The sequence below is a fragment of the Neoarius graeffei genome, chromosome 23 (assembly GCF_027579695.1).
Source record: "Neoarius graeffei isolate fNeoGra1 chromosome 23, fNeoGra1.pri, whole genome shotgun sequence".
In the NCBI taxonomy this organism is placed as follows: domain Eukaryota; kingdom Metazoa; phylum Chordata; class Actinopteri; order Siluriformes; family Ariidae; genus Neoarius; species Neoarius graeffei.
In genome coordinates, this window is record NC_083591.1 from 56,653,780 (window position 1) to 56,669,542 (window position 15,763).

The 15,763-nt window shown below is 40.9% G+C and overlaps 2 protein-coding genes across 4 annotated transcripts in view; one reads left to right on the forward strand and one right to left on the reverse strand.

Moving 5' to 3' along the window:
• Positions 1-3,552: 3,552 nt before the first annotated feature.
• Positions 3,553-10,079, forward strand: fam151a (family with sequence similarity 151 member A). Its single transcript, XM_060905483.1, has 8 exons — positions 3,553-3,745; positions 6,780-6,929; positions 7,056-7,205; positions 7,301-7,460; positions 7,695-7,919; positions 8,184-8,320; positions 8,405-8,539; positions 9,421-10,079. Exons 1-8 carry the CDS (start codon positions 3,553-3,555, stop codon positions 10,077-10,079), a joined length of 1,809 nt encoding a protein of 602 aa, XP_060761466.1.
• A 613-nt stretch (positions 10,080-10,692) lies between these two features.
• The window catches only part of acot11a (acyl-CoA thioesterase 11a), a 37,002-nt gene continuing 31,931 nt past the window's right edge, over positions 10,693-15,763 (reverse strand). For all 3 annotated transcript variants that reach the window (XM_060906486.1, XM_060906487.1, XM_060906485.1), the window contains 3 exons: positions 11,762-11,893; positions 11,337-11,463; positions 10,693-11,177 (listed from right to left, as the gene is read on the reverse strand). In XM_060906486.1, the coding sequence (XP_060762469.1) occupies positions 11,022-11,177; positions 11,337-11,463; positions 11,762-11,893 (415 nt within the window). In that variant the 3' untranslated portion in view covers positions 10,693-11,021. The remainder of the gene's footprint in view (positions 11,178-11,336; positions 11,464-11,761; positions 11,894-15,763) is intronic.

A 15,763-nucleotide genomic window follows, 5' to 3' on the forward strand; every position in this document is an offset into this window, starting at 1 on the left:
TGAGCAAGAAAATTCTCATGGCGTTTGAGATTTTTATGTTAAAATAGAAATGAAACAACGGAGGACAGAGATGGCAGTGACTACACTATATTCAGTGGCTGGGTGAGGAACTTGGTGATTGATCTTATATTTGAGGAATCGAGCCAAGCAAAACTAGAAGGAACTTATCGAAACCTTATCGAAGTAGTGTAGTGAAACAGATGACCAAAAAACTGATGTGCAAATGCTTGAAGTCTCAGGGGAATGGTGTGTTCTCGGTAAAGACAGATATGGGTCAGCCTGCAGCTACGAATGTGAACCGTCAAGATAGATCCAATTTGAGCTAAATATTGGAATTGTGCAACAAAGCTTATAACGTAACTTTCATTATTTCATATCTTGATCCTCTTCTGTTGTCTCCAGAGGCTCCAGACTCAACCAAAGCCTTGATGCTCACTGATGGACTCATAGACACCGTGGAGCATATCGTGTTCTCTGATTTATCCAACATGAGTGTTTTGGTGCTCAGCAACAACAACATCTCTACCATCACAGGAAATGCTTTTCAAAACCTGACTGTCCTCAGAATGTTATCTCTAGACCACAACCTTATCTCCAGCCCCTCACTGGATCGATTGACATTCTCCTGGCTTCGTAAACTAGAGACCCTTCATTTGGGCCACAATGCTCTCACGGAAATCATTGGATCCTGGTTTCAGCAGACCGATTCTCTGAAAACTTTACTGCTGGAGGGGAACCTTCTCACAAGTCTCAACTCAAGTACTTTTGCTTCATCTGACCTGAGAAGCTTGGAGACCTTGGATTTATCAGATAACCTCATCACTTGCGTGGGCCGAGACAGTTTTCGCAATCTGCCACGTCTCAGTAATCTGGATCTCTCGCGAAACAGGTTGCAGTACATGCCTGATGCTTTCTCTTATCTCTCATGGCTCTCGATGCTAAACCTGGACCTTAATCGCTGGAACTGTAACTGTGAGCTGAGAGAACTAGTCCATTTCCTTAACAGCTACATCCAGTCTCCAGATAAAGTGTTATACAATGGGAAGAGGATGGCATGCACTAGTTCAGACAACCCCAAAGTTCAAACAGTTCTGGAGCTTACCGAGGCTAACTGTATGCCAGCTGAGAGAAACATGACAGCGGTTGTCAGTGCTAAGACTTCCATCACATCTCAGCGCTACATCAGAGATGTTGTTATCGCTGTTGTTTGTTCTTGCCTGGGTAAGTAGTTACGGAATATGAATGTCTTTTTCTTAGTTCTAATAATTAGCAATACACCAAAATATAAATATTTGAACAAATTGAAAACTGGAAGTCAGAACACTCTGGTCTGAAAGCACTGGATTGTTTTTTTTGTTTTGTTTTTAACTAAAACATACATGGTAATGGAAAAAAAAACACTTCAGTATTAATGAGTACAACTAATCTTATTGTCTGATCTAGTGATAACATGGTTCTGAGGTCAAATCCCAGGTCCATCAGAGAGCCATCGTAAAGCCCTAAAATAAACACCTTACCCCTTTAACATTAAACCAAAGGGTTTTCCAAATGAAGAAATATGAATGTGAATTTATCTGGAATTTTTTGACACTAGAACCTTGACATTTCAGGTGGTGTCATGATTACACTTGCAATACTTGCAGTTGTACACAGGAAGTTGGGTAGAAGGTTTAAGCCAATGCAGGGGATGAAAGAAGTTGAGGAACAGTCCAGCCAGACATGGGACTTCTCTAAAGGCAAGGAGACTCTCTCAATGTCTTATGCGCTCTATAACAGCAACTATCGTGACCGTCCCCCCTGGGACAAAGAGGATACTTCATCTGATAGCAGACCAGACACAATGGGGAACCATTTCATATGCCGAAATTGCAGTTTGAGTTCCAGGAGAAAGACTTTCCATCACAGAACCAACTGCAGGGGAGTTCAGCCTAGTATTGAAGAAGAAGAAGAATGGTCAACCTATTTGGGCAACGACCAATGGAAAGACACTGATGTTTGTCCTTCAAGGATCAACAATGGAGGTATGAAAAGGTGGATTTTGGGGGGCAAATATTGCATTTGCTCGGGGTTATTTCTATACATTTTAACATTCTTGTTTAAATTACAGATGGTAGAGCTCAAAGACATTATCGCAGAAGAGTTTCAAGACAAGACATATCGACCATGAGAATGCAACAGATAGCTCTGAAAAGACACATGTCAATTGCCCAAAGTCAAACAGTTACCCCAGAAGAACAACTAAACACCAAAATGGCAACTCACAAGGACCACTCATTCTTGAAGCATCACCATGTTGGATATGGTAGTTTACCAGTTTACCAATGTCGTCAAGCTTATTTGGATGATATCCAGGACAATATATCTAGAAATCAAAAAGAAGGTATACTTCCCAGAAGCTCCAAGGTCATTGTGTACAGAGATACTTTAAATTACAACCAGTCCAGCATGGGTCAAGAGGGTGGAAATCAAGCAAGAGTGCAGAGGAGTGTAACCTTTGATTTGTCCATGGAACATGCCTTGTTTGTATCTAGAAAAGAAGGTCCATACAAAATCAACAAGACAAAAATGTCTGAAACACTAGGACAGGAAAGCAAACCAAGTCAGCGAAAGATATCTACCAAAGGAAACAGGAGCAGCACACATCCAGGGCATTCGAAATTTTATAAAGCAAGATCTCAAGGAAATTATAAACCAAAGGTCAAGTTCAATCTGAACCCTCTTAGGAGAAGTAAAGTTTATCCCAAGTCTGGTTCTAAGATCGAGGAAAAAGATGTGAAGAGAACATCCAAAAAGATCAAGAAAGACAAATCTCAAAAGAGTATGGTGAAAAAGCACAGTGAAGGACACAAGAGTGAAGAAAAATCCAAGAAGGGCAAAAGTACCGAGATGTTGCAAAGTGATGAAAGTTCAACCAATCCAGGTGAAACTCAAAGTTTAGAAAAGACTCCAGAGGAATCAGGTTCACTAATGCAGAGTTCAAATCTTTTAGCTGAAAGTACAGAACCACTTGGTACAGCAAATAGTACAGACCCTCAAGTCCCAAACCTGGGCTTGAACCTGCCAGTGAGCACACCAGATGATGCCAGGAATCTGCAGAAAGAGTTTCATATGCCACAGGATGGAGAAAAATATACGACCCCAGTGCTCTCAACAGTCTCTGTTGTCCAGGAATACCTGCCATCAGGTGATGGCTCACCAAAGAGGAAGATTAGACTGATTGTACCTGAGAAAACCTCCAGCAGGCCTCAGACTGCACTGGAAAAGAAAATCCGATAGATGTCCCACATGTCCTGCGAGATATCTCTGAAGTGCCATTTTTAGCTGTTCATTCACCAATGGTGTTCATGGTGTCAAGTTTAATCCCAGATTAGTTTCTGTGGGCCAAGAGTCATTTATAGAGTCAGATAACAGCAGAACAAAGTGCTGTCTCTCCAGAATATTTTTTTTCTTTATGATCCATTGATAAGATAGCTAGACTTTAAACAGACATACTGCAGCACACCATAACTCGTACGGCAGAGCTGAGCTTTCTTCAGAGAAAACTGAGCAATAATGGATGAGAGGAGGAAGCAAAGTCATGAAAGCCAACGAGATGAGGAAGAAGATGAACAAAAGGAACCAAAGACGATACTGGGGATTTTTACCAGACAGCAGTTCACCATGTTCTGTGTGGCTGTTGGGCTCGTTGTCCTGCTGCTCATCATAACAGTAACCTCCGTGCTTCTGGTCAAAAATTCAAGCTCAGGTAAATTTCCTGTTACCCTTGTTATGTTGTGTACATTACAATGTCAGATTTTTGACAAGGTTATGTAGATTTAAAATGTTCAGAATTCTCATCTCATTATCTCTAGCCGCTTTATCCTTCTACAGGGTCGCAGGCGAGCTGGAGCCTATCCCAGCTGACTACGGGCGAAAGGCGGGGTACACCCTGGACAAGTCGCTAGGTCATCACAGGGCTGACACATAGACACAGACAACCATTCACACTCACATTCACACCTACGGTCAATTTAGAGTCACCAGTTAACCTAACCTGCATGTCTTTGGACTGTGGGGGAAACCGGAGCACCCGGAGGAAACCCACGCGGACACGGGGAGAACATGCAAACTCCGCACAGAAAGGCCCTCGCCGGCCACGGGGCTCAAACCCAGGACCTTCTTGCTGTGAGGCGACAGCGCTAACCACTACACCACCGTGCCGCCTGTTCAGAATTCTGTTTTTACAAAAATAATTTTTAAAAAAAGTGTGTCAGCTGGGTTCAATTCTAAATTTTGATTGGCTGTCCATATATTTTGACCAATATTTTGCTTACTCTTGCCAGACTATATTTGCATCATGGAAGAATTGTTTATTGTGAATATTATTAATAATAGATTCAATTAAAGTAAATAAATGAACACTGGATTTCATTCTTTTTATGCTGCCATTTTGTAAAGTAAGGGGTTTTGTTTTTTGGTTTTTTTTCCCACTCTGCTTGGCATCTGTTACCCCACTACAACACACACTTTCTCAAACTTAATTAATTTAGTATACAATCCTCTGGGTGGCTCATTAAGGATCTAAATACTGTATAAATCTACATCCACACTCACAGAAAATAAAGTATATTATTGTACCTTTAGGGGCACACTGGCTTGTCACTGGGGCAGTACCCTCTAAGGTACTTATTTGTACCATTTATATACTAACTAAGGGCGGCACGGTGGTGTAGTGGTTAGCGCTGTCGCCTCACAGCAAGAAGGTCCTGGGTTCGAGCCCCGGGGCCGGCGAGGGCCTTTCTGTGTGGAGTTTGCATGTTGTCCGCGTGGGTTTCCTCCGGGTGCTCCGGTTTCCCCCACAGTCCAAAGACATGCAGGTTAGGTTAACTGGTGACTCTAAATTGAGCGTAGGTGTGAATGTGAGTGTGAATGGTTGTCTGTGTCTATGTGTCAGCCCTGTGATGACCTGGCGACTTGTCCAGGGTGTACCCCGCCTTTCGCCCGTAGTCAGCTGGGATAGGCTCCAGCTCGCCTGCGACCCTGTAGAAGGATAAAGCAGCTAGAGATAATGAGATGAGATGAGATGAGATGAGAAAAGCTGCCACTCATACAAGCCCCGCCCCCTGGAGTGTATCATTAAATATTTACATTTTTAAATACATCCGGAATAAAGCACTCAGATTACTGTAATGCTGTTACGGGAAATTAATCAGTGACAGTGTGCTGTGATAGATAGATATTTTATTAATCCCAGAGGGAAATTCAAAAAATGATGAAGCAGAGTCACTTGTATGAGCCTGAAGTTGATTATTTTCCTATAACAGCATGTCTCAACATGTTTATTCCTGGCATGGCATTTCCTCTAAGGAGTCTCCAGTGTCAGTGCTTTTTATTAGTCAGAGGTAAAGCGGTAACTTTTCTGACATTTTCAGGACAGAGGAGTTTACACTTTGCATTTCTGTGTGTGTGTGTTTTTTCTTTCATCTTGTTACCTTTGAGAAAGAGAATAAAGAATAAAGCAAAGCTGGTGAGGGAACGACTGTTTACCGCTGCTATAATGTAAATCAGAATAGAAACTTGTTATTCAAATTTATTTTCTAAAATTTCTATTTATTTATTTATTTATTTGCCTGCGACCCTGTAGAAGGATAAAGCGGCTAGAGATAATGAGATGAGATGAGATATACTAACTAGCAGGTTACCTGGCGTTGCCCGGTTTTGGGGGGTTGAAGCTCATGCCAAGTTTAGTGAAGATCTGTCGAGAGTTTGTGTTAAGGCATTGAGGGAGGAGGTGGGTGGATGTTGTGCCCCCCAGGGACCTCCCTGGGGCCCGTACATGAATTTCACTTATACCGTATCTGCAAAATTCCGGGTCCTCTCCGGACCTACTTGCCAAATTTGGTGAAAATCCGTTGAGAAATGGTAACATTAGCTCAAGACAAACAAACAAACTTTGCCACTTATTATATAAAAAAGAAGAAGATTGGGAACATGTATGTACCTTTTTGACCCTAAAAGGTCAAAATCCAATAATGAGCCCTTGGGGGTATATTAGTGTAGATTGTACCCTGGGGGACAGAAATGGGCTCCTACTCTACCCCTGTTTCTGACAGTGCAGATTGCTGTAAAGCTGCTTTGTGACAAATATCTATTTTAGTGTTGGGGAAGCTACTTGTTTACCTACTAGTTACTCATGAGTTTAAAAAAAAAATCTAAACTACCAAACTGTCAAACTACCCTTTTATTAAAGTGTCTACCTACACTACAAGCTACTAAGATGCTATGACCAAAATATTTTTGCTTTTATATTTGGAAACCAACAGCACTATTGGTTCAGCTTCTGGAAATACCTAGCTAGCTAGTTAACGAGCATGTGGTAATCAGTATAACATTGAATTAAACTGTTACGTGAATCCTTTGCTTTGTGAATCTATCACAGATAGGAACGTTGATAAATATGGCCATGGATGTTGATAGTCTTGTTTGCGTCACTAAAAGAATCCAATGTAGCTTTAGCACAATGCTATTATTCTCCAGGACTGGGCTCTAGGTGAAATATTAAACTTGCTTCTTAACATATACAAAAGTTCATACAGTGTAATTCATTTGATTCAAAAATATTATTGATTTGGTTATTTGAAATGGAAAAAGGCAACGTAGCTGTTTTTCATGCTAAATCACAAACATAGTTAAAAAAAAAAATCTCACCTACTGCCACCTGTAGTTAAGATAGTAGTATTGCTATGTGTAGTTAGCTACTCCATAACCAAATACAATTTAATTGAGCTTTGTTTCTTCAGGAACATCGGAAACCATGGTTCCATTCCCTACGGGTGGAGACATGCTGGAATTCCTTCTTCAAAATGGAGAGATTGAAGAGAAAGATGGACTCTATGCTACATGGTATCACTCTGCCAACAGCAAAGCCGAAACTCAAAAAGCCCTGGAAAGTAAATATGAAAAACTTTGCTACGTAACTAGCTAGAAGTCGAGATTGTCTAGATTGATTAGCTATGTGACAATGTAAATGCAATTTTTCTTGCATGATACAAAAATAACATTAATCCATTCCTCAGGTGATGTTATGATTCTGGAGGCTGACGTCAATGTACAAGGTCATAATACCGTCAACGAAACCGATATTCCAATCATGGCCCATCCACCAGATGTCTACAGTGATAACACTTTGGAAGAGTGGCTTGATGCAGTTCTCAAATCTAAGAAAGGTGAAGAATCAATAATGATCGAAAAATATAGCACTTTGCATCATGAATATTTCTTGCAAACAGTTGCTAGGTTTTTTTTTCTTTCTTGTGCGTAGGAATAAAACTGGATTTTAAAAGTATTCAAGCTGTGGAGCCTTCACTCAATCTTCTCAAGATCAAGAATCAAACAGGAATCAACCGTCCTGTATGGTTGAATGCCGATATCCTTCCTGGTCCGAACGTTCCTGATTTCTGGCCTGTGGTCAACAGCACTCAGTGAGAGCATAACATTCAAGTGTAAAAATTGCAACGTGGTAAACTGTTGTTGTACAAGAGGAATAAAACTCTTCAAGGCTATGCGGTTATAGAAAAATAATACACTTTGGAGTGGGATGTATTATTCCTTACTCCTTAATCCAAATATGTAGTGTTTGGTGATATTCCATAATTCTTCTACTGCTTGTTGAATAACTCAGGTTTAACATCTCACCTTATCTTTGAACTTGCTAGATTCTTTGAACTTATCCAGACAAAGTTTCCAGATGTAACCATCTCACCAGGATGGAAAGTTCTTTATCTGTCCCTCTTCCCCAATGTGACTTACACACAGTCTATGGTGATAAAGATGTACGACACCATCAAACACCTTCCACAAAAAATCACGTTTCCTGTTCTGGCAGTTATGACGAAGAATGCATGGCCTCATCTAAGCTGGCTTCTCAGCCAGTCTTCAAGGTATTTCACCAAAGTACCCTCACTGCAGAACAAAAAGTCCATGGGGTGGAGTTAGACCTGATCCAGCTCCACTGATCTGGGCAGAACAGAGCCAAAAGTCCAGGGGGTGGAAACAACTTAGCGTGTTTCAGGCTGGATAAGGAGTTTAGAGATCAGATCCAGCTCCACCCCGTGGACTTCTGGAGTAACATCACCCAGGTATCAGGACAAGGATGAAGTAATGCTTCTCATTTTAAATGCATATACACTTGGTGTATGATCCAGGTTCAGTTTGACCTTGTGGCAAGGTGCGGAGAACCCCACTGTCAATGACCTGCTCTTCGTTAGAGATAACAGCAACCCTCAGCGCATCTACTATGACATCTACGAGCCGGTGCTGTCCCAGTTTAAAGAAGCTGCAAGTAGGTCCCATCAAGGCTTATCCACCAATGTAGAACCTTTATATATTTAGATTGATATTTAATATCATTGTGTATTTTTTTAAGAGCAGAAGAATAGACCAAGAAAGTTCTATACAGGTGGGGACATAGTGGACTATTTCAAACCTGCAAACAGTGACGGACTTAATATCTTGTGGGAGGTGGTGTATGACCGAGCTTCTCTTCTGTCTATACTCAAAGGTATGGCAAGTCCAAAACTATAATCAATAAACATTGATTTTTCTTGAAATCATAAATTCTCAAAACTTAAAGTTCGAAAATATGACATCTCTAAGGGTAGCTCTAATGATTTATATTAAATACACTTGTTCTAACATGTTACCATTTCTACAGTAACAGCTCATTCACAGGAATTCATATTGCAGACATTCTACAACATTAAGTGTAACTATAAATGGATAAAAAGTAAACACGTTCATGAATGAATTAAAACAAAGGTTAAAAAAAAGTTGGCAAATTGCTGTTGTAGAAGAGTAATAAAATACATTGGGACATGTTAATATAATCTACACTATTTGGCCAAAAGTATGTGCACCCTGCCCATCACACCCATACTGTATGTGGTTCTTCTCCAAACTTACCACAAAATTGGCAGCACACAACTGTATAGAATGTCTTTATGTGCTGTAGCTTTAGAATTTCCCTTCACTGGAAATAAAAGGGCCAAACCTGTTCCAACATGACAATTCTCCTGTCCACAAAGCATAGGAGCTCCACGAAGACATGGTGTGTTAAGGTTGGAGTTGAAGAACTCAAATGTCCTGCACAGCACCCTGATTGAACACCCTTGGGATGAACTGAACCACAGACCTCCTCAGGTAACATCAGCACCTGACTTCACTAATGCTCTCCATCACCAATCCCCACCCCAAAATCTAGTGGAAAGCCTTCCCAGAAGAGAAGAGTGGCACTTATAAGAGCAACAGGGGACTAAATCTTGAATGGGATGTTCAACAAGTATCCCATATGGATGTGATGGTCAGGTGTCCCCCCCCCCCTTTTGGCCATATAGTGTACTTTGGGGTGGTAACATTACACTACCTCATGATTTATGTTTCTAGAAAGCCCAGGTGGGATGCTTGTGATTCCGGTAACATCTGGAACAGGTGATGTGAGGACTCCAGTGGTTGAAGGTTCACTGCCAGAACTGCCTCTCCAGGATTGTCTAGATTTAATCCTTGCTTCAAAGAATCCATGGGGCATCTACGTCAGAGTGAAGTCCCAGATACAGCTAGCTACATCGCTACATCTGCTCCAAGAAACGTATGCTAGTGACCGACTCTACCATCCAGTCTGGATCAACATGGACGTTGCCCATGGAGTCTTCAGTGTCAATGGCTACATCACAGGCCTGGAGTTTGTAAGAACCATTAACCAGATTTTCCCATACGTCACCATGGCCCCTAGCTGGCCTCAGGAGGTTTTGGATCAGGGTTACACACCTCAGCTGGTTGAGGACATGATGGAACTCTTCCAAAATGTTTGGCAGGATGTCTCACTGCAGCTGTCAGCTAGCTATCTGGATAAATTGGAGACTGGAATTAGGATTCTTCAACAAAGTCAGGCACGGTTTTCTCTCACCGTGGAGCACAGGCCAAGGAATGGACAACTTCGGATGGAGAGTTTCATGTTTATTCGTAATGGGACCAGACACCGGACCTTTTACAACATTCCGAATGCATTTAAGGGGTTTATCGCCAAGATACCAAAGAGAGTGTAAATACAAGCATGTTTTAAAAAAAAAAAATTGCTACAGATCACCCTCCTCCACTACATCATTTAGCTTTTGTTAGGACTTGTACAGGACACAACTACTTAACAGGAGCATCATTTTAAATATTATTCAAAAAACCATGTACAAACCAAATCAAAACACCAGTATTTTCTCTGGCCATGATGCACATGCAGCTCTAATCAAGACTGTATAAATATGGCATTTTAGTCTTTAGTCCATTTGTACAAAACTGGCCAAAGTGGCAGTGTGCTTGTTTACAGACCTGTGCCCCCATACACAATTTTAATTTTTTTTTTTCCATTAATATAATGCCATGGGGCGGCACGGTGGTGTAGTGGTTAGCGCTGTCGCCTCACAGCAAGAAGGTCCGGGTTTGAGCCCCGGGGCCGGCGAGGGCCTCTCTGTGTGGAGTTTGCATGTTCTCCCCGTGTCCGCGTGGGTTTCCTCCGGGTGCTCCGGTTTCCCCCACAGTCCAAAGACATGCAGGTTAGGTTAACTGGTGACTCTAAATTGAGCGTAGGTGTGAATGTGAGTGTGAATGGTTGTCTGTGTCTATGTGTCAGCCCTGTGATGACCTGGCGACTTGTCCAGGGTGTACCCCGCCTTTCGCCCGTAGTCAGCTGGGATAGGCTCCAGCTTGCCTGCGACCCTGTAGAAGGATAAAGCGGCTAGAGATAATGAGATGAGATAATGCCATACTTGGAACCAAACACACCACTTGTAATGCCTCTGATGTTATGTTTTAAATTGACCCAATTCAATATTTAAACCTTTAGTAAATGTTTAATATACATACACAGAACTATTCACCCAAACTGCGTGACCATAAATTGACAAAATAAAGTAACAAATCACAAGTCTGGTGTTTTCTTTGGAAAAAGTTTGTTCTGGTTGAAAAAATGAACAGGTTAGTGACAGTAACGAGTGCTACAGAGGTGTTGAGATGACAGAAGGTCCAACTCGGTTGTCCATCAGGTACTGGCTACAGGAATAGAAGTTGGAACAGAAATGGGACGAGAGTCCGGCGATGTCTGTGGCGATGTACGGTAACACGCCTGGGTTGGTCTGGTTGTAGTAAGAGATCTGAGGACAAAAATATGACCAATGCCAAGAAACATGCATCATGAACTAAGGGAGAAGGAAGGAAATAAATAAGAGATATTTCTAAAATGGCTTTATTAATTACAAAATGCAAAAAAAGACCAAATTGATTACTGTGGTGAGTTTACACCAAGCACTTACCTTTGATACATTTTCAGACATGGCATAAATAGTGAATCCTGCACAGAGCATCTCCCCCCTGTTCAGGTCCTCCACTGGAGGGTGTGTGGGAAGAGTGACCGAACGTATAGCAAGAACATATGGATCTCTAGATACATAAAATACACACAGATTTCAGTCCGAAATTAAGGATCTCACGTCACCCTTTACATTAAGGTTCCTTTATACGACAGAGCTTCTGGATTCTGATTGGTCATCATTAAGGTGTTGATTAATTTTCTGACAGCAGTGCAGCTGCAAATCACAGGTTTATAATCCAGTAAATGCACTCACTATTTTAATATGATATCATTTCTATAGTAACAGCTCATTCACAGGGACTAGTCAGTTAAGGGAACCTTAATATGATATGAAGCATTAACTATTTCTTTTAGTATCTTGCTCACTCAGTGTCACACGGTGGCCTCCTGGAGGCAAGCAGGATGAAATCCTGGTCTTTTCCTCCTTCGGTCACTGGCGGAGCGAGAACGTGGTAGATCAGATCATCTTCGTCGACTTTGATGATGAGCTTGCACCTTCTGTACATAATACGTACATGATGGAAGTTACAGATGCTCAGTGGTGCATGTTAAGGCCATGACATTAAGCATCATTAAGTTGTGTGTATAAGGAACAGTCAGCTCATTAAAGTAAAAACACGTAAGAACAGGATGTGCTGATCAAGTGCTGTTTTATAAACTGCAGTATAAAGGTGTCTGGAAGTCATTTTGTTAAATTAAAAATCAGGGATCTATACGAGGATTACAACCAGGACGGCAATACAATATACACTCACCAACCACTTTATTAGGAACACCCCTACAATCAACCTGCTGGTTTTTTTAATGCAGTTATCTAGGTCAGCCAATCCCATTACAGCAGCACAATGCATTTATTTAGAATTTTTTTAAAAATCAGATACAAATCAAGAGCTTCAGTTAGTGTTCAAATCATCAGAATGAGAAAAATTGTGATTTCAAAAACTGACTGACTTTCACTGTGGCATGGGTGTTGGTTTCAACCAGATGGACTGGTTTGATTATTTCAGAAACCACTGCTCTCCGGGAGGGCTCTAGAGTTTACACAGAATGGTGCAAAAAACAGTTTTGTGGGTGGAAGCAAACGTCTAGTTGATGAGAGGTCAGAGGAAAATGGACAGCTTGATTTGAGCTTTTTTTTGGCCAAGAAGGATACAATAACTCATAAATAACTCTTTACAACCATGGTGAGCAGAAAAGCATCGCAGCATGCAACAGCAGAACACCACATTGGGTTCCACTCCTGCAGCCAAGAACAGGAATCTTATTAGAACAAGTTCCTATTAAAGTGGCCGGGGAGTGTACTTGTCTCTTATTAGATTCAGTGATTGCCTTCATTTATCATATTAATGTTTTTAAATTGTTTCTTGCTTTTGTGTTCCATTGTACCTTGTTTGACAGCAAAGAAAATGAACCTGATCTTCAGTCTGTATTTTCCATCCCTGATTTTTCTTCAATTTGAATAATCTGAATATGAAGCGCAGAAAATCTCCTTGAGCAAGTGTGTAACCCAACTCTGAATGTGCGCAATTTTCCTTTACGTGACTATTTTTACATAACTTTTGGATTTAATTTATGTTGAACACGGCCCGTAGCTACTAATTTGATGTCACTCAAAATGCATTTAAACTGTGTCCTTAATAGAAAGAACACACACACTATATTATATATATATATATATATATATATATATATATATATATATATATATATATACACACACACACACACACACACACACACACACAAAACCCCGATTCCAAAAATGTTGGGACAAAGTACAAATTGTAAATAAAAACGGAATGCAATAATTTACAAATCTCAAAAACTGATATTGTATTCACAGTAGAACATAGAGAACATATCAAATGTCGAAAGTGAGAGATTTTGAAATTTCATGCCAAATATTGGCTCATTTGAAATTTCATGACAGCAACACATCTCAAAAAAGTTGGGACGGGGCAATAAGAGGCTGGAAAAGTTAAAGGTACAAAAAAGGAACAGCTGGAGGACCAAATTGCAACTCATTAGGTCAATTGGCAATAGGTCATTAACATGACTGGGTATAAAAAGAGCATCTTGGAGTGGCAGCGGCTCTCAGAAGTAAAGATGGGAAGAGGATCACCAATCCCCCTAATTCTGCGCCGACAAATAGTGGAGCAATATCAGAAAGGAGTTCGACAGTGTAAAATTGCAAAGAGTTTGAACATATCATCATCTACAGTGCATAATATCATCAAAAGATTCAGAGAATCTGGAAGAATCTCTGTGCGTAAGGGTCAAGGCCGGAAAACCATACTGGGTGCCTGTGATCTTTGGGCCCTTAGACAGCACTGCATCACATACAGGCATGCTTCTGTATTGGAAATCACAAAATGGGCTCAGGAATATTTCCAGAGAGCATTATCTGTGAACACAATTCACCGTGCCATCCGCCGTTGCCAGCTAAAACTCTATAGTTCAAAGAAGAAGCCGTATCTAAACGTGATCCAGAAGCGCAGACGTCTTCTCTGGGCCAAGGCTCATTTAAAATGGACTGTGGCAAAGTGGAAAACTGTTCTGTGGTCAGACGAATCAAAATTTGAAGTTCTTTATGGAAATCAGGGACGCCGTGTCATTCGGACTAAAGAGGAGAAGGATGACCCAAGTTGTTATCAGCGCTTGGTTCAGAAGCCTGCATCTCTGATGGTATGGGGTTGCATTAGTGCGTGTGGCATGGGCAGCTTACACATCTGGAAAGACACCATCAATGCTGAAAGGTATATCCAGTTTCTAGAGCAACATATGCTCCCATCCAGACGACGTCTCTTTCAGGGAAGACCTTGCATTTTCCAACATGACAATGCCAAACCACATACTGCATCAATTACAGCATCATGGCTGTGTAGAAGAAGGGTCCGGGTACTGAACTGGCCAGCCTGCAGTCCAGATCTTTCACCCATAGAAAACATTTGGCGCATCATAAAACGGAAGATACGACAAAAAAGACCTAAGACAGTTGAGCAACTAGAATCCTACATTAGACAAGAATGGGTTAACATTCCTATCCCTAAACTTGAGCAACTTGTCTCCTCAGTCCCCAGACGTTTACAGACTGTTGTAAAGAGAAAAGGGGATGTCTCACAGTGGGAAACATGGTCTTGTCCCAACTTTTTTGAGATGTGTTGTTGTCATGAAATTTAAAATCACCTAATTTTTCTCTTTAAATGATACATTTTCTCAGTTTAAACATTTGATATGTCATCTATGTTCTATTCTGAATAAAATATGGAATTTTGAAACTTCCACATCATTGCATTCCGTTTTTATTTACAATTTGTATTTTGTCCCAACTTTTTTGGAATCAGGGTTGTATATATTAGTGCTGTCAAGCGATTAAAATATTTAATCGCGATTAATGTCGCGACTGTCATAGTTAACTCGCGATTAATCGCAATTTAATCGCACATTTTTGTCACATGAAAAAACATTGTAATTCTCTTATCAGCATAAAAATGTGAATGGGCTTGCTTTGTACCAATGTTTTTTTTATTGCAAAGCATAACACGTCTTGACACAGCCACTGCAAAGTGAAACCTAAGCCGAGCACCGGGGCTAGCAAAAGAATCATGAGTGAAGTGATCTACTGCTTGAGTTAGTCTACAACTCTAATCAGAGAGACAGGTTACATAGTGCCGGTAGGCTTGACATGCTTGATTATAATATAAAAGTACACTATTATATTAACTTTAAGTTGTTCGTTGATAAATATTGCATTGAATCTGATCTTTACTGTTTCAGCTCACTTAACACATTTTGTACTTTTACACTTTCTGCCTGTTGATGCGTCGCGCTGTCCAATCAGAGGCGGCCAAATTTGCATATTACAGGAAGGATTTCTGGGATGGCATTGAGTTTACAGTTCAGAGGGATCTGGCTTCTTTAGACGCTGTCTTCTTAAAACTGAATAAATATTTAAAAAGAGCCAAATGAGCCAGTCTTTTGAACGGCTCTTTTCAAAGAACGGATCACAAAGATGCGGATCCCATCAAAGAGCCATAAATCCCATCTCTACTAGCACGCCCTGCCCGCGCTGATTCTTTGGGGGGTGGGGGGGAGGAGGGCAGAGGACTCTGGCTGTGCGGGGCGTGGCATTGCAGTCTAGCTGCTATCGTTTTTCTAAGCAAAGTCTCTGTTCCAAGTTCCTGGCAGTTTCAAAAGCTTATGAAAAACCTACATCATGTCACAGAGCGTTAATCTCGCGATAAAAAAATTATCGCCGTTAAAATTGAGTCAAGTTAACGCGTTAATAACGCGACATTTTTGACAGCACTATTATATATATATATAAATAAAAACCACACACACAGAGGATGTTGCTTGTTGTTGGCT